The sequence below is a fragment of the Solanum stenotomum genome, chromosome 3, assembly GCF_019186545.1.
Source record: "Solanum stenotomum isolate F172 chromosome 3, ASM1918654v1, whole genome shotgun sequence".
NCBI classification, from domain to species: Eukaryota; Viridiplantae; Streptophyta; class Magnoliopsida; order Solanales; family Solanaceae; genus Solanum; species Solanum stenotomum.
The window spans coordinates 13266503-13293143 of NC_064284.1; the positions used below are offsets into that span (position 1 = coordinate 13266503).

A 26641-nucleotide genomic window follows, 5' to 3' on the forward strand; every position below is an offset into this window, starting at 1 on the left:
TGACTTTGAGATGTCTATTGTTTTCATTACAAAGAAGTTAAAGACATAAAGCGAATAACAATGATCAGGACTTGAGTTTTAACATTCAAGATGCAGAGGTTGACAGAGCAATAATTGATAACTTGATTTCTTACTATATAAGATAAGTAAACATTTTTTAAAGATAATATGACAAATAAACTCATTTTCTCCTCCGGATACAAAAATGAAAATGCATAGAATGAAAAGAATACAAATTAAGCATTTTCTTGTACTACTGATGGAGCTAGTCTAGATGCAGTCATAACAACATTTAGGTATGCAGTCATAGAATGAAAGGAATACAAATTACAGTCTATTAAAATTAAGTCTCTTTGTGAACTTGACTTCAAATAAAATGAGTCAGACATATCATCAAACAGTTTGGATGCATATTCTGCTTCAATAAGAAAAAAGTTGACAAACTATCCTTAATTATAAAATTTCTTCTCTACACAAATCAACTTGGGTAATTTCCTTGATTATAAGATTTCTTCTCTTCATAGGTAAGAAAGTAACCATATTTAATTATAAATTTTTTTCCCTGCACAATATATTCTTAATTATAAAATATCTTCTTTTCACAAATCAATCTGGATAATTTTAGTTCCAAAATTGAGCAAAATATAGAATAAGCAGTGTGCTTACTTTCTCGAATCAGAGCACTATGACAAGTATATGATACTATTGAGAAAACTATAGAAAATCAATCACACACATATCCCATAAAACACGCCAGGAATAATGGTGAATCAAAGTCTTGGTGTTACAATGAAGAGGCAGGTAATATAAAATGAAGAACAATTCGAAAAAGCAACCTTTAAAGAACAACAATTACCTTGAAATATTCACCATTAGTTGGCGAACTCCAAGCTTTGTCCAATTTTTTTTTTCCAACACCAAAATAGTAAGAAGATCAGGAAACAAAGTCATTAACAGATTGCTAACAAAAATAAAAAAACAAAATTTGGATAAAACTTCAAGGTGTATTCTATGAGAAATATGAGAAGTGAGGAGAATTTGATCAAAGAGAGAAAACATAGCAATTGTTCTTTAAAGTTCTGCAGAACAAAGTGAATAAGTGTCAGCAAAGTTGAAAGTCACGTAGAATATGAATAATGCTCTGAATTACTTATTTGTTAAGACTAATATACCCTTAGATGTGAAATTTATTTCCAAGAAGCTGACATGTTGATACTGAGCTACTTCTCATGCTTCTACAATAGTAGAAAGTGGAAAGATGAAAAGTTTTTTTTTAACTTCTTATTCGGTGTTTAGAATCCGTATTAAAGATCCGATTAAATTAAAATTACATAGTGTAGAGCCTATTTGAAGATGATGCTCTCAACAAAAGATTTTTATACCCATGACTCTAACTCACAATCTCTGATAAAAAATAAAGCAGTCTCACCACTGTTAGAGAAATAGTCCGTTACATAGAGTCCTATTAGCAAATAGAGTCAAGTTATTTCATCTTTGTCCTAGTCCTTAGGGGAATAGTTTATCATGGCTTTACTTCCAATTTTTTAGGAGTTAGTGGTTCCAGTTTTTAGCTTCAAACGTTATGTATTTGTCATATAAAATCTGCAGTTAAGAGCACTAAAAAACGCAGCAAAATAGTTCCCTTTCTTCTCAACGTTTCGACTCGTATTCTCTGTTTTTGTTTACTATCTGTTTCATTATCTTGCTTTTGTTTACAGTGGTATCAGATCGAGCGTGAGATTCTGCAGTAATACGAAAGAAGCAGTGATTCTAGAGTGAAAAGAAAATAGCAGCAGCTAAACCTTTTTCCCCTTTTTTCGTTTTAACTCATGGCATCAGATAGTACTTTCGTACAAGCAGTGATTCCACGCTTTGATGGTCATTATGACCATTGGAGCATTCTAATGGAGAATTTCTTACGGTCAAAGGAGTATTGGCCAATTGTCGAGGATGAGATCAACACTCCGGCGGAAGGCGAAACTTTGACGAATGCTCAAAAGGCAGAATTGGAAGCAAAAAGATTGAAAGATCTAAAATCGAAGAACTATCTCTTTCAGGCTATCGATCGTCCCATCCTAGAAACTACTCTTTGCAAAGAAACTTCTAAGGATATTTGGGATTCTATGAAGAAAAAATATCAAGGCACTGCCAGAGTGAAGCGTGCACAACTTCAAGCCTTGAGAAGGGATTTTGAGACCTTATAGATGTAGGAAGGAGAATCTGTAATGAGTTATTGTGCTAGAACAATGGAGATCAATAACAAAATGCGATTTCATGGCGAGAAGATGAATGATGTCATAATTGTTGAGAAGATACTACGCTCTTTGATGCCGAAGTATGATTACGTTGTTTGCTCCATTAAAGAGTCAAAAAATATAGATGAGTTGTCGTTTGACGAATTGCAAAATTCCTTACTAGTGCATGAACAGAAGATGAATCGCAATTCAACTTCTGAAGAACAGGCCCTGAAAGCTTCTACTTTTATTTCTTCCAATTGTAGGGGAAGAGGTAAAGGTAGAGGAAGAAGAAGAGGGAGAGGAGATCGTGGAAACAGAGATGGAGGCAGAAATTTTAAGGTCAATGATGACTACGGCAAGGCCGAGGAAAGAATTTTGACAAATCAAAGGTAGAATGTTATCGATGTCATAAATTTGGTCATTATCAATCCGAATGTTATACTAGGCTGCCTAATGAGAAGGACGAGAAGTCAATTTTTGTTGAAAGCAAGGAAACTGAGACCTTGTTGATGGCAACACAAGCACATGAAGAACCTTTGCAAGATGTTTGGTATCTGGACACAGGCTGCAGTAATCACATGAGTGGGAGTAAGTCTTGTTTTTCTTATTTAAATGAAGGCTTTTGTTCTAAAGTTAGTTTTGGTGATTGCTCTATTGTGGATGCAATGGGAAAAGGTGATATTAAAATTAAAGCCAAGAATGGTTTTGAAGAAATAATATCAAATGTGTTATATGTTCCCGCTCTAAAAAGTAATTTATTGAGTGTCGGACAGTTGCAAGAGAAAGGGTATTTTATTCTCATTAGAAAAGGTGTTTGTGAGATTTCTAGTCCTACTAGAGGAGCTATTGTTGTTGTGAAAATGAATTCAAACAGGTTAGTTCCCTTGAACATTGAGAGTATTAAATCATGTCTAAAAGCGGGAGTGAAAGATTCTTCCTGGCTGTGGCATTTTAGATATGGTCACTTGAGTTTTGGTGGATTGAAAACTCTCCAATAGAAAAATATGGTAGTAGGAATTCCAGAAATTCTCATCCCCTCCCAAGTTTGTGAAGAATGTGTTGTTGGCAAACAACATCGTTTTCAATTTCCAAAAGGGAAGTTGTGGAGAGCAAAAGCGATTTTGGAACTGGTGCATTCAGTTATTTATGGCTCAATTAGACTGATTTCTAATGGAGGTAAAAAGGTATTTCATTGCCTTTACAGATGATTACTCTCGAAAAACTTTGGTGTATTTTTTGCAGGAAAAATCAGAAGCTTTTAGAGTGTTTAAAACCTTTAAAGCTCAAATAGAAAATGAAACTGGAAAGGCCATAAAGACTCTTCGAACTGATCATGGTGGCGAGTATTGCTCAAAAGTCTTTAATGATTTTTGTGAATCTAATGAAATTCGAAGAGAGCTTACCACTGCTTATACATCACAACAAAATGGTGTATCGGAGAGAAAGAATAAAACCATTCTCAATATGGTGCGGAGTTTGCTAGCAAGAGGAAGAATGGAAAAGACCTTCTGGCCGGAAGCGATAAATTAGAGCATTCATGTATTGAATAGAAGTCCAACGTTTGTTGTTCAAAACATGACGCTGGAGGAGGCTTGGAGTGGAAGAAAACCATTTGTAGATCACTTTTGAATTTTTGGTTGCATTGCATATGCACATGTTCCAGACGAGAAAAGGAAGAAGCTTGATGACAAAAGCGAAAAGTGTATCTTTGTGGGTGTTAGTGAAGCATCTAAGGCGTATATATTGTTTAATCCATGGATGAAGAAAATCTTAATCAGTAGAGATGTCATTTTTTATGAAGAAAGCACTTGGGACTGGAGTATGCAGCAATCTACTCCATTTGTATTTGATATTGGAGTCGAAGAAGCAGTTGCAATACCCGAAACTGCAGAGAACTCATCTCTTGCAGCGGCTGAAATTCCATTAGCTCCTGCCGAAATTTCAGTAACTGCTGAATCTTTACCAGCAGCTCTAGAAGAAACTGATGTAGCAGCTCAGTCTCTTCGTCGTGTTCGCAGAAAGCCCGCGTGGATGGTGGATTATGAGGTAAAAGGAATTAATATTGTTAATGATGATGCAATTACTCATTTTGCATTATTTACAGACTGCGACCCAACAAGTTTTGAGAGTACTGTTAGAGAAGAAAAATGGAGAAAAACAATAGATGCTGAAATAGAAGCTATTGAAAAGAACGATACTTGGGAGCTTGTTGATCTTCCTGGGAAGCAAAAAACCATTGATGTCAAATGGGTCTATAAGACAAAGCTAAAAGAAAATGGTAAAATTGATAAGTATAAGGCACGGTTGGTAGCTAAGGGACACAAGCAGGAGTACGGTGTGGACTACGCTGAAGTTTTTTCTCCAGTTGCAAGGCATGACACTATCAGAATGCTAATTGCTTTAGCGGCACAAAATTTGTGGCATGTATTCCAATTAGATGTCAAATCAGCTTTCTTACATGGATACTTGTAGGAAGAGGTATTTATCGAACAACCCCATGGTTATGTTAAGATTGGTAATAAGCACACGGTTTATCGATTAAAGAAAGCCCTTTGTGGACTAAAACAAGCTCCACGAGCTTGGTATAGCCGCATTAAGGCTTATTTTCTAAAAATGGGTTTTCAAAAGTGTCCATATGAGCATACACTTTTTGTGAAAATTGGGGAGAATGGAAAAATGCTCATCGCGTGCTTATATGTTGACGATCTTATATTCAAGGGGAATAGTAGTGTCATGTTTGATGAATTCAAGAAGTGTATGATGAATGAATTCGAGATGTCCGATCTTGGTAAGATGCATTATTTTCTTGGTTTAGAAGTGGTGCAATCTGATGAAGGGATATTTGTTTCTCAAAAGAAGTATGTGCGAGAAATTTTAAATAGGTTTGAGATGCAAAATTGCAATTCAGCTAACATTCCAGTTGAGTTTAGTTTGAACCTTAACAAAGCTGGGAGCGGAAAGAAGGTGGATAGCACATTTACAAGCAAATTATCGATAGTTTAATGTATCTAACTGCTACAAGACCAGACATCATATATGTTGTTAGTCTTGCAAGTAGATATATGGAGTGCCCGACTGAAATGCATCTCCTAGTTGCGAAGAGAATTTTGCGTTACCTATAATGAACCAAGGATTTTGGAATTTTCTACATGAAAGGAGAAAAGTCAGATATGATTGGCTTTACTGATAGTGATTATGCTGGAGATCAAGATGATAGAAAGAGTACTTCGGGTTATGTGTTTATGCTAGGTGCAGAGGTTGTGTTGTGGTCCTTTAAAAAACAAACAATTGTCATATTATCAAGTACAGAAGCTGAATTTGTTGTTGCTATATCTTGTGCTTGTCAAGCTATTTGGCTTAGGAGAATCCTTGAAGAGCTGCAGTTCAAGACGAGAAGAGCCTCTATAATATTTTGCGACAACAATTCAGCCATCAAGTTGTCAAAGAATCCCGTGAACCATGGAAGAAGCAAACACATTGATGTGAAGTATTATTTCCTGCGAGATCTCAATAATGAAGGAACAATAGAGTTGCAGTACTGTCGAAGTGAAGATCAGTTGGCCAACATATTTACCAAACCTCTCAGATTTCTCCCTTTTCAAAATCTGATGAGGTCGATGGGTATGGGCACTATGGAAGATTTCAAGAAGTTGAAGTTAAACTGAAGCTTACATGCTTTCAGTTTAAGGGAGGGTGTTAGAGAAATAGTCTGTTACATAGAGTCCTATTAGCATATATTGTCAAGTTATTTCAGCTTTGTCCTAGTCTTTAGGGGAATAGTTTATCATTGCTTTACTTCCTTTTTTTTAGGAGTTAGTGGTTCCAGTTTTTAGCTTCAAACGTTATGTATTTGTTATATAAAATCTGCAGTTGCAGAGCACTAAAAAACGCAGCAAAATAGTTCCATTTCTTTTCAACATTTTGACTCTTTTTCTCTGTTTTTGTTTACTATTTGTTTCATTATCTTGCTTTTGTTTACAACCACTGCAATTCACCCTAAGTGGATAAATACTTTCACGTTAACTTTGGGAGTACCGTGGTGTAGCAGCCAACAATGACTAAAGTAGTAAGGTAAAAACTTACATGTAAACTTCCAAAAAAAATAGCCACCGCAAAACAACCTAAGTCGCAAACTTCCAGAAAAACACAATGAAAAAATGTTTTTTTAAAAAAATTTTAACTTCTAAGAAAAAAAGCACTGAAAAAGCATTTTTTTTTTAATTTTAACTTCCAAAAAAAAACAATAAATTTTTATTTTTTTAAATTTTAATTTCCAAAAGGAAAAGCAATGATTTTTTTTTAATCATAAGGAAAGGCTCAAATTGTATGTGCCTTGTAAGCGGTGCGCCTTACAAGACAAATAGAAATTTGAGTCTTACCCAATTTGACTTAATTTTTGAGCGATAAAATATTTTTCTTTTGGTTTTTAATTAAATTTTGTTGCTCCTTTGAATTTTTTGATAAATTTTTTAACCCTTTTGGCTCCGAACTCTAATATATAAGTTACCTTCTTCATTTATTAATTACTACTCCATCCGTTTTTTTTATATGTCACCTTTTTAGATTGTACTTGCATTAAGAAATTAAGTAGTTTTACCCTTCTACCCTTATTTAATGTTTTCTTAAGTCAAGTTTTCAATAAATGATGAATATGCTAGATTTCAAAAATTAAAATGCATTTGTATGACTATTTAAATTTTTGAGCTTATTTTTAAAAGGGAAAATACATCAAATCCCCCTCAAACTTGTCCACAGAACTCACTTTAGCATTGTAACTTTACGGGTGTTTAAACACCCCCTTAAAGAACTTTCAAGTGAATTAAATAACACCTTATATATACAATACCAATTTCATGGTTGGGAGGTGATATACACGCGCGCCACATCAGCACCACCTCAGTGACACGTTGACAACACGTCATAGGGTGAAAAAAAATAGTTTTCATTTCTTTTTTCTTTTTCCATGTCATTTTTTGTTTTTAGTTTTCATTTTTTTTTTGTTCTTCCATATATTTTTGTTCTCATTTTCACTGTGTACTCGTCTTCTTCTTCCCTCCATCTTCTCCATTACAAGCCTAGGATAGAAAACTAACACACACAACATTTCTAATAATTTGACAAATAGTGTCAAACAGAGAAACAGAGCGATACATATATTATCATCATTGAAGCTGGAGTTGCTAGAGCTTCAACGGCAATTGTCAGAGTCATTTTTGTTAGATTAGGCTCAAAATTGACAGATCTGAAAGTTTTTAGACCGTTTACCTTGGTTGCCGGAAAAACGAGAACACATAAAATGAAAAAAAAAACTGAGGAAACGAGTATGGCCGGTGTTCTGTTCAGGTCGCCGGCGTGGTGAAATTTTTTGACGAGATCGGGTGATTTCATGGCACCTAGTCTCTTATGGAGCAGTGATGAACTAGGAAAAAAGGGGTGGCGGTGATGTCCTTCATGATTGAGCAACATTGAATTTGTTGGCCCATAATTGCCATCAAGAATTTTAGAGAGAGTTGAAACATTTTGAGAGAAAGAGGATATGAAACAGGGGTAGTTGAACAATGACAAAAGTGGGATCCACTTGATTTTCTTTTTAATTTTTTCTTTATACGCGCCTAAAACTTTGTAATTTGCCACGTCAGCCACTAAGGTGATATTAAATTCACTTACAAGTAGTTTAAGGGGGTATTTAAATGCATGTAAAGTTGTAGTACTAAAGTAAGTTTTGGTGACAAGTTTAAGGGGGATTTTATGTATTTTCCCTTTTTAAAATCAGATTTTATAGAATTGTGAATGGAGAGACTAATTAATCAATGTATGAAGTACTCCAATAAATATTAATTATTTATTAGTTTTCCTAGGTTGGTCAAAGTATATATTTTGAAAACTAATTAACTACTATATCAAGGGTATAATAGGAAGAATATAGTAATTTATGCATTGATTTTATGAAATAACAAGTATTGTGGTCCAATTACTTATAAAACAAAGATGACATATAAAAAGAAACGGAGAAAATATATGTCTAATATAGTATATCCCAGTGCACTTACAAATAATATCCGATAGATTTAATTTGCAAACAAAAAGGAAAGGATTTCCACTAGTCCGGAGCATAAAGGGCAAAAAAAATTTGACAAAAATTCCAAAACGGGCAAATCAATTTTTTTTATAAAATTGCTGCCAAGGTAGCGATTTTGGTGAATTTTTTTTATTTTTTTTTAAATCGCTGACTTGGCAACCTAGGTATATAAAGAATCCTAAATAGACTGAGAGAGAATCTTTTATTCACATCTTTATACACTTTTGCAGTCAACAACTCCTTTACTTGGTAGAGATTTTTAATTAAAAAAAAAAAAACCAAAATCACTGTCAAACCCTAAACCCTAAACCCTAAAGGCAGCGATTTAAAAAGAATTTTTTTTTTAATTTTTTTTTTTTATAAAAACGCTGCCATATTTTTTAAAACGAAAAAATTGGCAAAAATCGCAGTATGGGCAGCGATATTCTTTTTAGAAAGGAAAAAATATTTTGGAGAAAATCGCTCGTGGGTTAGCGATTTTGAACTTTAACGGGAGTAACAACGTGAAAACAAAATCGCTACTCCAATAGCGAATTTGCCCCTTTGGTTAAAAAAAATTGATATGCCCTTTTGAAATGTTTGGCAAATTTTTTTGCACTTTAGGCTCCGGACTCGGATTTCCACATACATGATTGTTGTGGATTTTGTATTTCAGTTTATGGTGTATTAGATTTATTTTTATTTTAAGGGGTATTTTAGTACATTCGATATATATTTTTTTAATATATCACAAGATCTAAAAGATTTCTTTACATTCTAATCTTCGTGTCAAGTCAAAATAGGTCAATTTGAATGCACCTTCGCGCTGAGTATAATTTTATTTTGATTTTTGATTTGGTGTACAATATTTACTTTAGGGTAATTAATTAATTTAAATTTGTTTCAGATGTACACATTTTATGGTAAAGTATTTCCTATAAAAAAAATGATTTCATACTTAATTACTACTAAAAAACTGCCAAAAAACGACGGCCAAAATCGACGGATTGCATCGCTTTTTTTATCAAAATCGACGAAAATGCGATGCAGTCATGTCCGTCGCTTTTTGGGTAGACGCTTTTCAAAAAGCGACAGACTGCGTTGCTTTTTGATTATTCTTTAAAAAAGAAGCGACAGACTCCATCACTTTTTTTTTAATTTCCAAAAGGCGACGCAGTCCGTTGCTTTTCTGCAAATTTTATTTTTGAAAATCCCAAAAAAACGACAAACTAAAGGACCCTGTCCGTTGCTTTTCTGGAAATTATTTTTTCCAGAAAAGCGACGGACAAAACCACGTTGTCCGTCGCTTTTTCTGCAAATGCAATTCAATTCAATACAATTCATCCCAATCAAATACACAACATTATAAACAAGCTACACAAAACATAAAACAACAAACTTAAATTAACATTCAAAAGTATCTAAACCACAATTTAAAGACTTATAAAGTTTTTCAAAATTCGTTTCAAAATTTCAAAAAGTTCATTGTAACACCCCAGAAAATTTAACAACTGAGACTCGAACTATCCTTCGTTGTGAGTAGGATTTTACCGAGGAAATTAAATTTCTTGAGTGTTAAGGTCACTAGATTTAGCACCTTGAGTTTCAAGAAGAATTAAATTGGAAATAGAAAATCTGAAATTTTGCAAGTTATGCTTAAGTATGAGTTTTGGGTCGACTTCAAATGACCATAAATCCTAGCTCAGGATTAGTTAGGTATGCTACCAGATACCGTAGCGAAGATCTTTGAATTATCTTTCCAATGCCGCCAAGTTTGCTAAGTTTCGAGGTCGGATGAGTGAGATATGACCTTTTGAAGTTAGGCTGTCCAGTTAAGGAAAGTCAAAACTGGGTTTTAGAGGGGTATTTTGATTTTTTCCTTACCAAAACAAATTTAATTCATTTGTAGTAATATTTTAGGGGTCTAATCTGATTAGGTTCAGTTTTATAATCATAAAATTAGCCTAGGGTTTTAGTTGAGAGTTCAAGAAGAGAAAAGAAGAAGAGAGAAGAAGAGAAAAAAAAAAGAAAGGTTAAAGGCGTTCATCGACGTTCTTGAGTGTTGTTGCGGATTTTCGCCATGGGTTTAATCCCTAAGAGGTATATAAGCTTTCATAGTGTTGGGTTCTTTAACCCACACACCAATCATGATTTATTCATCGTAATTTCGTTCTTGAAATTTAAAGATTAGAGTTCTTGATAAGTGTTCTTGAAGTTTCATTAAGTTTTGAAGTAAAATTCTTCTTGGGTCAACTTTAAATGACCATATCTCTTAGAATATTAAGAGTTACGTGAGCAATAACCTATCCAATTAAAGGTAATTGAATCTACTTTTCAACCCCACCAATTTCACGTCAATCCCATATCTGAGCAAAAAGTTATGACTATTTTAGTAACCTATACAGTGCTGTTACGAATTAGCAGACGGGAAAATATTGAAAATAATCATTTTTATCTTTTTACCTCCAAGAAAACCATCAACGAATTTCTTGACTAATAAAAAGCAAAAAATAATCAGATTTTCATCTTCACTCGTGAAAATCATAATTTTTGACCATAGAGATTTCAAGAAACCAATTCAAGAATCTCAAGAAAGGTCTTCTTGATTATTATCTTCAAGCTAGGGTTTCAAGGCTTCTAATCAAGTTCTTCTTCAAGATTCTTCAAGAACCTTGTTTTTTTTCAAGTACGTAAGGCTATCATAGTGTTGGACTAGTTCGTCCTCATGCCCTACATCTACTTTCAAATCAATAAAAGAGAAATCTAAGATTCTTTCCCTAGATTTGAGTATTCTTGAGATAAGTTGATTTTGAGTTCTTGAGTTCGTGTTTCTTTTAAAAGTTCTATTCCTAATTATCGAATTGATATATTGTTATTGAGATCCTCCATAAACATGAGATCATGAACCTTGAATTCATAATCCAATTCAAGGAAAGTTAGGATCAAAGTCAGGAGAAGTCAAAAGTCAAGTTAAGAGAAGTTCATAAAGTTTTCCAAAAGTCATTTGCAAACGTTTTAACTTTGTTTTAAGACTTAAGTTTTGAGTTCAGTAAAGAGTAAAGTTGAAGTTCTTTCTTCAAAAGTATATGGGGACTATGTATTCCCAAAGAGTTTAAAATGTTTTCACATTTAAACAAGAAAGGAAATCTCAATTTTTAAAGAGCCTTCGGGCTAGTTTTCAGAAAAGAGAAATAGCTTTCTAAATGAAGCAAGCAGGGAAACTGAGATTTCCAAGATAGGCTTTGAGCTAAATTTTTGAGCACTAATCTCAAATCACAGANCAAAAGTCAAGTTAAGAGAAGTTCATAAAGTTTTCCAAAAGTCATTTGCAAACGTTTTAACTTTGTTTTAAGACTTAAGTTTTGAGTTCAGTAAAGAGTAAAGTTGAAGTTCTTTCTTCAAAAGTATATGGGGACTATGTATTCCCAAAGAGTTTAAAATGTTTTCACATTTAAACAAGAAAGGAAATCTCAATTTTTAAAGAGCCTTCGGGCTAGTTTTCAGAAAAGAGAAATAGCTTTCTAAATGAAGCAAGCAGGGAAACTGAGATTTCCAAGATAGGCTTTGAGCTAAATTTTTGAGCACTAATCTCAAATCACAGAAGAAGTATGTTTTTAAACATAAAGAACTAAATATATTTTGGGAGTAGTATTGAGCACCGATATGGGGATGCGAGTTCATATTAACTCAAGTCTCCATAAACCATGTAGCCATCATGGGTAGAAAAGGGTCATACTTTTTAGATGAATCCTTTTCGCATAGACTAGTGGATCCACTTAGTGAGCTAGCTTCCTATATCACGGCAAGGTATAGGATAGGCCTCGGCAGTGTGAGGTAAAGCGTTGTATCATCACTATAGTTCTTAAGTGATGGTTGTCGGTTGGAGAAACTCCCACAGCAGTAGTAGCAAGGTTCCTCAAGGGGTTCTGCTTAGTGTGAATGGTGGTACGAGACTTCATTCATGCATTGCACAAGTAGATTTTGAGAGGGAGCATGGTTTGTCTTTTTATGATAATATGATTATGAATTGACAACATGTTTTCAACAGTTTTTTTTTCTTTATATTGCACTTGTTTTAAACTGCTTTATAATGAAATGAGTTCATTTATGTTGAGTTGAGTTGAGCCAGGTAAGTTCTTCAGTTTCTTTCAGATTCTTTCAAGATTATGTTATGCTTTAGAATTCCCCTTACATGCTCGTACATTCCACGTACTAAGCCATTTGGCCTGCATCTTTTCATGATGCAGACACAGGTATTCAGGATCATCAACAGGAGATTCGTCGATACATCCGAGAGTTCGAGTTAGCTATGGTGAGCCTCTTTATTTTTCGAAGGATTTCATTTACCTTTCAGTTTAGTCAGGATGTGGTGGGTCTTGTCCCGACTTCCATCTTTATCAGTTAGAGGCTTCATAGATAGTCAGTATAGTTGAGAAATCTGTATTATTTATTTATTTTATTAAATATTTCAAAGACTTAAGTTGCCAATTTTTAGGCGAGTTGAATATATTTTATTATTCAGAGTTTTCATTTGAGTTAAAGTTTGAATTTAAGTTTTATGAACTTTTATTTCAGTTTTTAAGTTTTGTATGCTTGAATCAGTTTTCCGCTTGTAGTCAGCCAGGATGAGGGTTCGCTTGGGGACCAGCAATGGTCTTCGAGTGTCGGCCATATCTAGGGTGTAGGCTTGGGTCGTGACATTCATACATTAAAAGAGACCTAAACTAGGGAGTGGGATCTACATAATCATCCTCATCACTACTGTCGTTGGTGTCCTCGGGAGCCGAAATAGTAGGTCGACGAGTGAGGTTCATCACTTGTTCTTTGATTTGTTGAATGGTCTCACTCATGTTTTGCTGTTTAGCTACTCTTCTCCGCTCCGACTCTGCATGTGTCGATGTAAGTTGTGCTATTTGAGCTGACATAGCAGCAATCTGAACACTTCAAGTGCCTCGGCTTGACGTGATGATCCAATACCTTCTAAGCCTGACTGGAGTCGTCTTAGATCGTTTCGAGAGCCTAGACCATAGCAACTACCCTTGTGTGTCCTCCCTACTACTTTTTCTTTCCAAATTTGGGTTGACAGTTCAGGTGTCATATCGACCGAACTATCTAGATTTTCAGCGACGTACTGATGACACTCATTCTTCAAATTAAATATAAAAATTGACATCAATATATATATATATATATATATATATATATATTATTCATATTAAATAACTTACAAAAGTTCGTTCGGCCCTTTCCTCCACCCACACATACGAATTCGACTCATTTTCTTTCTTCCTAACATGAGTCTTCTTGAAAACCTCCGATCCAATGGGAGTGTGCCCCAATTCTTTTTCCTATAAATAAAAACTAAAATCTCTCTTGCAATTGTTCCAACGGTCTTTGCACCTCCGGTGTGCAACGAGCCATCCTTAAGACTGCCTCTAGCCTTTTTGGCTTTTTCTGGCATTGCCTTAAACTTATCTGTGTTTCAATACACACGCAATTCATCAAAAACATGAGGCAACATCCAATCCGGATTTGTAGGCTCACAACCTATTGGTGATGGCTTTTGATTAAAAATAAATAAATAAATAAAATATATATATATATCCTCTTATTATATAGAGAAATACGTACTTCAATTACAATATTTTTTTTCTTGTTCTTTTTCTCCTTTTAGGGTGTGTTTGGTATGAAATACTATATTTTCCCTATTATTGTTGAATTTTTATTTTTTTTGAAAAATAAGTAGTCTTGAATCGAGGTCAAGATGTCAAAATTTGGGTCTTGGGTCAAGGTTGGAGTTGGGATCAAAAGTTAGATCCTGAACTCATTTCAGGTGATGATGTTAAGGAAAGTTTTGAAAAATATTTTCAGATTTTTTTTATTCTTTTCACCTACTTTAAGTATAAATGTCATTTTTTTCTTAAATAAGAGGAAAATAAGTTCATTTGAAAATATTTTTCAAACATTTAAGCCAATCAAATGTGAAAAAATTAGAAAATATTTAATAATTTAATATTTATATTTTTAGAGGTTCCTACACCTTTACATTTATTAAGGAGAGTGCAATTAGTGGATACGATACTCATGAATTACCTACTCACATTTTATGATGGATAATATGATTTAATTGATGTCTTCCTGCTCTCTCAAGTGACTTGGACGGCCAACCGCTCAAGTACATTTTTAATGTATTACTATATATTTTGAGTCGAGAAGGAACAAAAACAAACTAAAACAAGGCACACATACATGCATACACTAAGATAGCAATACTTTTACAAGGATAGAGGCTACACATGTACATGCGTAGCTTTATTTAGACAATACAAGTAGGTAGGTACACACGTAAAATACAGTGGAAAGGATCTAGAAATCGATAGATATTATTTGGTCGAAATTAACGAAATTATACAATGGATTTAATTCCGATAAAACTCAATGTTAACATCATATCACTCGATTCACTTATTGTTCCAGTGCCTTTGGTTTGAAATACACTGACATACCTCTGTTCATTTCTCGCGGGGACTGCACCACCTGTAACAAAAAAAAGTAAAAAAGTAAAAATTAGTTGTAGAACCACTACTGTTATATTATTCATACTTCAGATGTCCAGTCTTCAACATATATGAATATTAGATCCATATTTATCTTAGGCAATCATGCATCACCTGATTAGTTAGCTTGAGGAGTTGAGTTATGTCATCTAGGGTACATTATGTACTACACTCAATTTTAACTTGTAAGTAGAAAAAAGATCTCTTTTTTGAAACAAACTTTAAAAAAAAAAAAGAAGAAGGAAATATATATATATGAAGTAAAATTTAACTTTAATAGTTTAAACAACTTTTTAAACGAGATGGTCATATAGTTTAACAACCTGGGAGGGACACACGAAGTTAGCGTCTCCATTTATTACGGGGCCACGCAGTACTCCGCCACCCCCGGCTCCTCGTATTACTGACACGACAAAGTACCTGGTGTCTGATCTGAGAATTTCACCATTAATGTCACCCACCACCTGCAACACTAGATTAGGACTAGCACTAGTGCATGAACCCCAAAATGCAAGGAGAAATGAAATTAGCAAAACAACGCTCTTCATTTTCTTTTATTCTAATTTGCATGCTTCATACAGGACCTCTCAATTTATACACAAGAATTTCGTAATTTATGTCCATATTTATCAACTTTTTTTTATTTGCACAAAATTAAATGAGAGTGACAAGTAGACATTAGAATTCGAATATATATATATATATATATATATATACTGATAATAGTGTATATCTTAACATATTATAGTAAGTAATTTAGAGTCCACTTGGGTTCATTAATTAAAAATAGTTGATAAATATTAAGGGGTTGTGTGATTTATGGGATGTAGACAAGAATATCCCCATGTAATTAGCTATCAGGATAACTAATTTAGTATAAAATGTGAAATCTCAAAATTAATTAATTTTCATAACCAAATACGAAATAAAATAATTTTAAATATTATCATGGAAATATCATCCTTATCCCACCAACTAAGTATTTGATATGGAAAAAATATATTTTCTAATTTTATTGTGTTTGATAGTCAAAATATGGAAAAAAACAAGTTTTATTTTATAATGATAAATATGTCTCCATCTCCTGATAAAATTGTAGAAAAAACAAGCTCGGTAAAATAAATCAATTCTACCACACCCATAGACCATCGTCCAGTAAATTTCAATGATATATTCTTGGATAAAAGCCACTTCCGCTTAGAGTTTTAATGGTTTATTTGGATGCATTTGATTTTTTTCACAAAATAAATCAAATCTAATACAATCATTTGTGGTTGTCCAGGGTGTGTTCGGTATAAAAGAAAATAATTTTAATGAAAAATATTCTTTTGAAAGATGTTTTTTAAGAAAATAAAATTGTGTTCACTAAGTAAATAAAAAATATTACTTTAAAAGTAATTTTATATAATCTAGATAATTACTAAGAAATGCAATAGTAAAACTGTAGAAGTAAGGATGTGGGATGGTGAGGATGGGGCTACGAGGAGTGAGAATGAAGGTAAGGTATTTGGAGGGGTGGCACTACAGTAAAATGATCTTTAGCAAAAATTAATTAAAGACAATAGTTTAGTTATTGCTATATATATGTATTTTAGCGGCAATTAACACTTTTTGAAAATATTCCTAAAGTCTATAGCGACTTTGGATCCAATGAAGCTAAAAATTACTCCCTCTGTCTCTAATTACTTATTCATTTTTCCTTTTTTAGTTGTCCCTAATTACTTGTCCATTTTGACAAATCAAGAAAAGACAAACTATTTTTACCTATTATACCCTCAATAAATTACTCTGAAAAAGGTAGAACTTCTTGAAAATCTAAAGTTTTTAATTCGTTAACTTCATAATAATATAGATAAAATGATAAACTCACTATGTCAATACTTATTTTCTTAATAGGTGTGTCAATTCAAAAGTCGACAAGTAATGAGGGACATATGAAGTATTTTTAATGTAGTGTGGGGTGAACACAATCATTGTAAGTGTTACTTGTGGAAATTTTTTTTCCCTAGTTTCAATGATAAAGTCATTTCTTTTCATTTTAAAGAGATTTATTTTTTTAGAGAAAATATTTTCTAAGAATGCCAAAAGCTATATAACAATGTATAGGTGAAAAATGCAAATTATAAGTTGTGAAATTACAAGTTAAGAGTAATCAATTTATAATTTTTTGACTGATTTAACCGTGTAAGTAATTTTTTGTTTTAATTCATTTTATTATAAGCAGTGAAGTAGTACACAAAAAGTAATTACATTGTAACTACTCAACAAAAAGGAACAGTAGGCCATAATTACTTTGTTGTTATCAAATGTGTGGTTATATAAATCAAAATTTATTTTAGTATAAATGTGGTGTCTCGAGATTTATTAATATTCATAGTCAAACACAAAATAAAATAATTTTATATTTTACCATATAATTATTATTTTTCTCCCACCAACCAAACAATATAACCAAGAGTGTATTTGATATGAAAAAAAATATTTTTTAATTGTTTGATTGGTAAAAATATAGAAAACAAGTTTTTTATTAAAAAAATAAAAATGAAAAAAAATGACAACCCTAATAAATTTGTAAAGAAAACAAGCTCCATAAAGGAATCATTTGTAACGGCGCATCGCTAGTGATATTGTCCACTCTCGACCTACGTGGACGGCTTTTAAAACGCGTCACTAGTTGATAAGGTCTGCTTACTTATATAATTCCTAATATCTATCTTGTGTTTTGAAAATGTGGAACTTCTTATCTTAAGATAGGGTGTCACGTACACCCCTTCTATGAACTCAGTGTCCTCGCTGAAGTTTGCCCCACCACATGGGATGTCACAATCCGAGTCTACACCCTGGACGTGGTCGGCACTCGAGAACCATTGCTGGTCCCCAAGCGAACCCTTATCCTGGTTGACTACAAGCGGAAGACTAACTCAAGCATACAAAAACTTAAAAACTGAATAAAATTCATGAAACTCAAATACAAAGCTTTAACTCAAATGATTTACTATGAATATAAATAGAATATTCAACTAGCCAATAATAGGCAACTCAAGTCTTTAAAACATTTAATAAGATAAATGAAACAAACTTCTCAAACACTACTATCTATCTATGAAGCCTCTACTGTTACAAAAGAATATCGAGACAAGACCCAAGACATCTCAAACTACTAGCTGCAAAATAAAAGTGAAGTCCTCCGAAATATAAGAAGGCTCACAAAAGCTGACTAGAATATCCCATGACCTCAACGGAACCCATATTGATGATCCTGAATACTTGTATCTGCATCATGAAACGATGCAGGTCAAATGGTTTAGTACATGATAATTAATGTACGAACATGTAAGGGGAATTCTAAAGTATAAACATAAGCTTGATCTTGAAAAAAAAGAAACATATTTACTTCTTCTCAACTCACTCAACTAAACTCAACTTGAGATTAAGATACTCAACTCAAAGGTACTCAACTCAAGATAAAGCAACAATAAAAGATGCAATATATGGAAAGCTTTTAAAATAATAGATAACACCTCAATGTATTGAATAATACAATAATAACTCAGTTTGTATATAACAATACAATATAACTTTGTGTATATAAGAATAAAAAAATATCTCTGTGAAAGTTTCTCTAACCGACAACCATCACTATGAGCTATGTGATGATATAATGTCTCGCCCACGCTGCCAGAACTGTCCTATACTTTGCCAAGGTATAAGACCTATTACTAAGTGGATCCACTAGTCTATGCTAAAAAGCATTAAGGAATCATCTAAAAAGTTATGACCATTTTAGTAACCCGATACAGTGCTGTTACGAATTAGCCGACGGAAAAATATTAAAAAGGCTCGTTTTTGTCTTTTACTTCCAAAAAAATTCTAAACGAAATTCTTGACTAATAAAAAGATCAAAACAATCAGATTTTTTAATTTTTAATCCATCATTCTCTTCTCTCTCAAACCCTAGGGCAAAATCCTAAGGAAAAATCAAAGTAGAAGACTCCATTCAAGATTCTTTCAATCTTTTTCAAGATTCTTTTCAAGATAAGTCTTTCTCAAGGAATTTCATTCTTTTCAACTCAAATTAATCAATTTAGACCCTTAATTGGGTGAAATTCGCGTTTAGAAGAAAATACCTCTTCTATTTTTGGGTGACTTTCCTTAACTGGACAGCCTGACTTCAAAAGAGCATATCTCACTCATCCGAGCTCTAAACTTAGCAAATCCAGTGGCGTTGGAAAGATAATTCAAAGACCTTTCATTTGACATCTTGTGGGCCACCTAACTCATCCTTTGCTAAAAGTTATGGTTGTTTGAAGTTGACCCAAAACTTAAAGGAACCTAGGAATGACTTGAATGAATTATCTTTAATTCTTTTTGGAACTCAAGGTGCTATATCTAGTGACCTTAACACTTAGAAAAATTTTAAATTCCTTGGTAAAAACTTACTCACTACGAAGGATGGTTCAAGTCTTAGCTCAAAAAATTTCTGGGGTAGTACGTGGGATTTGCCTAGACTCAGCATTGAAGTTTGTTCCACCTTACCTAGATTTTCCTAAAATTAGTTAAACTCTGGCTCACACCGACAAGGCTAACACAAGAGTAGCTCTGATACCATTTGTAACAGCCTATCTCGCTAGTGATATTGTCCACTTTAGGCCTAGACCCGCACAACTTTAAAACGTGTCACTAGCTAGTTAGTAAAAACATGCTTACTTATATACCCAACATCTCTCGTGTGTTTTATCGATGTGTGAGACTTCCTATTTTAAGATGGGGTGTCACATCAATTTAGTACTTAGAGCATTTTTGGACTGACTTATTGCTTTTGACTTATAAGCCAAAAGTCATAAATAAAAATTCAAACTTATGATGACTTTTGGCCTATTTTTATTTTTTTAGATTAAAAATAAGTGATTATAAGTACTTTTTAAAATTTTCCAAATACTTTTAAAATGTTTAAAAGATATTTTAACTTAAAAAACACATTAAAATAAACCAATTCAAACAAGGCCTAAATGGTCCAGTAAATTCAATGGTATCTTGGATAAGTGATCTCTTCTACCACTTAGGAGTCGTTTGGTTTGAATTCATGTTATGATAGGATAAATTATGATAGATAAGTTATGCTAAGATTATATTTTATGGAGTGTTTGATTTGTTGTATTCAAAGTAATAAATCTTAAAAGCAATTTCTTTGTTTACAAATATACCCTTAATAAATGTGAAAAATGATGTATAAAAAGGGTTTAAAAGAATATTATTGTCATTTTTTTTATCCCGGGATAAGATATCCCTGGATTACTATACCACCCAAGGAGAGTGATAACTTATCCCGGTACTAATTATTAATTTCAGAATAAGTTATTCCAAACTTGCCAATCAAATACAAATTAAATGGCAGTATAATTTAATCCTAAAACTATTTGATGTTATCCTTCACACCAGACTATCCCTTAAAGTTTTAATGATTTACTTGGATGCATTTGATTTTTCCGCAAAATAAATCAAATCCAACACACCCATTAAACTTTTTTCACAAAAAATCAGCCCCACCTCCCTCTATTTTGTTTTTCTTCCCAACATTTGAACTCAAAAACCAAAATGTTGACATTAACATTTGTGATTATTCAGGGTATATTCGATATGAAAGAAAATATTCTTTTGAAAGATGTTTTTCAAGGATTTTTTTTTTATGTGTTCAATAGATAAATAAAAATATTATTTTAGAATTATTTATATATAATTTAAACAAATAATATTAAAAGACATATCAATATTAGTAAAAGTGTAGGGTGGTGAAGATGAAAACTATAGAAAGTGGGAATAGAGATAAGGTGTTTAGAGAGAAAATATCAAATGCATCCAAAATATATCATTAAATCTCTAAGCAGCTAGGTGACTTTTATCCAAAATACCATTAAGATTTACAGGATCATTGAGTACGTGTGATTCACAATGTACATATAAAAATTATTACATCTCAATCGCTAATTAATAGGTTTAATTTAAATTTGATTTGTTCAATACATTTAACTTTTCTATAGAGAACCTAAACCGTCTAAGTATCACCATGGTTGAAAGCCGCATTGTTGTTATGAGATCAAAAGTACTTCTTTTGAAAAATAATAATATTTTTTTAATAAATTAAAGTGTTTAACAAATCATATATTCACAAGCCATTCGTTTAATAAATTACAGTCGAAGTGATTCTTTAATTATATAACCATGTTTAACTGCATCCAAATTTAATAAACAAATAATGTTAGATTACTTTTATAATCAAAGCATATAAGTTCAACTTTATTCATTTGTTAAATTAAATATATTTATATTCACTCCATCTTTTTTTAGTTGTCATGGTTTTCTTTTTAAGAGTTAAATGATAAGAACTTTGACTAACATTTTACAATGTATTTTTTCGTCGAACTGATATGCAAAAAATTGTAATTTATAGTACTTTTCGTATAGTTTTTGAATATCTAAATTTTTATATCTTCAATGTAATCTATTTCACTTTAAAAATAATTCAAATTAATTTTTGAAAAGTGTAACATAACAACTAAAAGGGAACGGAGGAAGTATTATTTAAAAAAATTAAAATTGGAGTTAAAGTTATATTTGATTAAGATCGAATATGATCACTTTTTAAAGTAATTATTTTGAACGTACCTCCTACATGATGACTTTTGGTAATGAACACAAAATTGGACGAAATTTACTCTGCTAACGTCTACCAACCTTACCTTTTAATTATTTGTTAAAATAGCAAGTCTCTATACTAATTATTACTAAGCTATTATATGTCTCACACATTGAAGGACAATAGATACTACTCTCTCTGTCCCTAATTACTTGTTCACTTTTGAATTAACACATATTAAGAAAACAATTAATGACATGGTGAGTTTAATTATATGGGAATTCCATAACATGATTTGAAATTTTTTAAACACAAAAATTGATCCACAAATTTATATTTTGTTAAAATAACCCCACAGACTTTTGGAGCTTGGAAAAATAGATTTCAAAATACTGAAACAAGGCATGAATCATTATGATATTAACACACAAGTGAAAATTGTCATAGCTTGTGCAATGTTACATAATTATTTGCTAAAAGGAGTAATGAAATATTTATGGTCTATGATCATGAAAATATAGTTATGGATGATATTGACCAAAAAAATGGCTCAAAGTAACAATGTTGGTTTGTCTTCTCGGTCACATGATCGAGAAATGCAAGTTCAACGTGAGAAGATTGTCCGTATTATGTGAGAGGATTATATTAAAGACTTGTTCACTACAATTTATGTTCAATTTTTTTATTGAATTAAAGTTTGATGAAACAGTTACTTAAGTGGGAAACAAATAACTTTGTAATAATTTATTATACGATTTTATAATTTTTTGTTTATTTGGTAAGATTGAATAAACAATTGAGGTTATTTTAATAGTTTTACAACTTATTAGATTCTTATGAGTATGAGAAATTATATAATACTAAAATTTCGTATTGCATATCCAAATAAAACTTCAATTTCATTTCATAATTTCATATTATAATACTATATCATGATTATATATCTTGATTTTATATCGCATGATCAAAACGCCCTTAAAGAATGAATTATTATTATTTTGAAGAAAACCCACATAAAGTAAAATTTGTCATTGTACTTCATTGACACGTTTAGTTATGGGATAATCTCATGGGTCCCGAATATTCATTATTTGTGCTATCGTTAGCCTGTTATCGGTACTGAATGGTGAATATAAATATATAATTAAAATATGAAGATTATTTGTATGAGGGCACAATTTATTTTTGATAAGTGTATTTGTGGGTTCGTTGTCACATTTTTTTTCTCACTCTTCCATTTTCTCAAATTTTAGTTTGTTCTTCGTTCGCATTTTTTTTCTTTGCAAAACATCTTTTTTCTTTTATTTCTGCATCCTTTTTTTTACCAACATTCCTACAGGTTTTTTTTTTTTTTTTAAATCCTACCTCTTAGTGCAAAATAAAAGTATTAATATTACTATTATTTCGTGTTTTCATAAATTCACTTGGTTGACTTTTTATTTCTATTAATTTTTGTTTAGCAATAATATATTATTGTAGAGTCTAGAGATGCCAAGTAAATAAATAATTTAACAAATATAAAAATAAGAAAGATAATTGGATGCTTAATATCATTAACACATTATTATAAATATTAAGTATTCAGATATATTAAGTGGTTATAAAATAAAATAAAAATTAATAATTAAGATTGAAATGTCAAAAAATAAATTATGACCAAAATTTAAACAATTAAAATTAGATTCTATATTTAAGTGTAATAACTAAGGTCGATTAAATTTTAGTAGTTCAATTAGTTGACTATATGAATATATACTTTGTTGGTGAGAATTCGATTATTTTGTAGTTTCACTATTGTTAATTTCTTCAAACTCAGCCAAAAGAATTTAAATTTTTCCTTAAATAATTTTTCGCCCATTTATTTTTAAACCCAAAGTTTCTCAATGAATTTAAATTAAAAATACGTTAAGAGTTAAAGAAGTTGAAAAAAGAAGAAGACAATGTGTGATGAGAAAGAAAAAGTAAGAGAAAAGATTAAAATTGGAGGAGGAAAAAAATAAGAAATTGAAATAGTGGGTCCCATAATATACTGGCAGCCAAAGAGGGCCTCACAGACTGACAATAAATGTGCCTAGTACAAAATAAATAATTTCACCAAGAATATATATGTAGAGCCACAAATATTATATTCCGTAAAAAGATCACTTTATTTATGTTTTGGTACGAGGTGCTCATGGGATCAATTATTATTCATATAAGGGGTCCAATTGCTGAAGCAGGCACGTCTTCGTCGACGTATTTATTTTAGTGCATTTTTTTACCGTTGATGTTGAAGTAAGCATGTCTTCATTGACGTATCTGCTTCAGTGTATTTTTAAAAAAAAATTAAAAAATTATTTTTTTATTTTACTTTAATTTAATTACTGTATAATTTTTGTATATCCGTCGATGTGCCTGCTTCAACGTATTTTTTTTAAAAAAACTTAAAAATTTATTTATTTTGTTCTATTTTAATTTAATTAGTGTATTTTCCGAAATTATGGAATCTGTTTTAGCTATGAATTTTAGTTTCGTCTCCATCGACATGCCTTCTTCAGCGTGCTTTTTAAAAAAAAATTAAAAATTTATTTCTTTTGTTCTACTTTAATATAATTAGGGTATAATTTTTTTGAAATTATGGAATTCGTTTTAGCTATGAATTTTAGTTGTAAATTCAAGAAGACGTGCATGCTTCAGCGTGTTTCGAAAAAATATTTCAAAAAAAAATTACTTCTTTTATTCTACTTTAATTTAATTAGTGTATAATTTTTTCGAAATTATGAAATCTGTTGTAGCTATGACTTTTAGTTTTAAATTCATATTCTTTAGTTATTGCTTTATGGAATCCATTTTAGCTACGACTTTAATTATTTTGAACGTCAGTAATATTTGTTTATATCTTGTAACTACTTTGAGTGAAAAATCAACGACCGATGACGAAAAGTACATTAATTATGGACATCTTAATGAAACTCTTCACAGTAAATTTGCGCAAACAAAAAGTAATTAACAACTTAAATATCCAAAAATCACATTAAAATTTAATCAACTTTCTAAATTCTATCTATATCATATAAATTAAAATAAAAAATATTAAGATATTGACTCGTGCTATCACGGACACCTTGTACTAGTATATAGTTAACCAAGAGCCTATTTAATTTAGCTTTAACTTATGATGTATAAATTAAAATATTATACGTTAGAATTTAATTATAAGCATCATAAATTAAAATATTATAAGTTAGAATTTAATTATAAGTTAGAATATGTTTGAATAACTTATTTTAAGTTCTTTCAAATTTAATAAAAAAGAACTTTTAAGGATGATCTTGTAAAAGCTACAAAAAATCGAGTTTCATGACTATCCACAATTTCATTAACTTTCTTAGCTATAAAAATTAATGTGACCGTTATTTCTCAACTTCATTACTATATAATTGAAGTTGAGAACATAAAAATGGGAACTTTACTACTCCCTCTGTCCCAATTTATATGACTTACTTTCCTTTTTAGTCAGTCCAAAAAAAAATGACACATTTCTATTTTAAGTAACAATTTAGCTGTAAAATGTCTATTTTACCCTTAATGAAATGATTTACAGCCACACAAATTTCCATCATTTTGGACTACAAGTTTTAAAAGTCTTCCTTCTTTTCTTAAACTTCGTGCCGAGTCAAAGTACCTCATATAAAATGGAACAGAGGGAGTACTAAATTTTAGCTATGAATTTAAAAGCTAGTCAGGGCTAATATCTAGTAATAGCTACAAAAGTTCGAACTTATGACTATCCACGAAATCATAAAATTTCTTTAACTACAAAAATTAAATTGACAGTGTTAATTTCTCAACTTTTTTACCACAATAAAAATTGAGAAAATAAAACTGGGAACTTTATGTAGTTTTGCAATGGAATATTTAATTATTATTTTTAAGTTGAGTTTGGAATTTACAAGAAAATAAATAAATAAATGAATAAATAAATATATAGTTGTTTGACGCTAACTTTGACAGTCGGGGCCGGGGGTGGGGGGAGTGGGGGGTGATCATTATTTATTTGTTAAAAAAAAAAATGTTATGTACTTATTTTCTTTAGGTGATTATAACCTAAAATAAAAGGTCATTTTTTGTTTGTCAAAAATGCCCTTAGCAGCTCTATAAATTGGAGATAGAGTCATAGCAAGTAAAACACACAAACAAATTAAAGATGAAGAAGTGTATTAGTACTATATTGAGTTTCCTGTTGGTTTCAAGTTTGGTTGCCTTTTCTCATGAATTTTCTAATAATGGGAATGATGTATCCCATGCTGTGCTGGACATGGAGGGCGAACCACTCAAGATAGACGAGGAGTACTCCATTATCAGTATTCCCTATACTTAGCTAATCTTGGAAACACCAAATGCCCAAATGGCATTGTGCAGGACAGTTCTGGTGAATTTGATAACAACACACCTGTGTTGTTTTATACTATGAAATTTGGAAGTCATTTCGTTTCTGAAAACCAAGATGTTAGTATAAAGTTCTCAACTTCTTCTTCTTCAACTAAGTCATGTGTTAACGAAACTGTTTGGAAAGCTGGTGATTACACGCTAGGGCCGGTGAATCCACCACCTAGGTTTGTTATAACTGGTGGTACCTTAGGAATTCCAGGGCCTAATACCTTAAAGAACTGGTTCAAAATTGAGAAAGATGAGACGGGGAGACCTCATTCTTACAAGTTAAGGTATTGTCCTAGTCAATTTATGTGTCCAACATGCCATTTTGATTGTGCAGATGTCGGATTGTACCAAAATAAGGGATACGCCCGTCTGGCTCTCAATAACAAGCCTTATCCATTTGGCTTCACCAAAGTAAACAAGAATGATGCATAGTTAGTTAATTATCTATGCTTATTATAACCTAGCTCGATCACTTTCTAAAATAATGTGGAGCATGCTTCTATGTAATATTAATGCTTATGATGAATAAAAAAGCTAGTTTTCTGCTTTCAAACAAATAAGTTTTAGTAATTAATAAGTGCTATGTATTAATTACTTATGATAATCCCATCCGGTACCGTCACGACATTAGTATTCATTATTGATCAGTTTTCATTGGAGTTACGACTAAGTTCAAGTTGTAATATGCATTGTTATTGATTATGTGATGTGTATTTCATGGATAAGATCCTTGTAT

General features: G+C 31.7%; 1 protein-coding gene across 1 annotated transcript; it reads left to right on the forward strand.

Moving 5' to 3' along the window:
• The first annotated feature begins 16307 nt into the window (after positions 1-16307).
• LOC125858692 (serine protease inhibitor 4-like) lies at positions 16308-26337 on the forward strand. The gene is made up of 2 exons (XM_049538516.1): positions 16308-16355; positions 25888-26337. The coding sequence occupies exons 1-2, from the start codon at positions 16308-16310 to the stop codon at positions 26335-26337; spliced, it is 498 nt and encodes a 165-aa protein (XP_049394473.1).
• Positions 26338-26641: the final 304 nt, after the last annotated feature.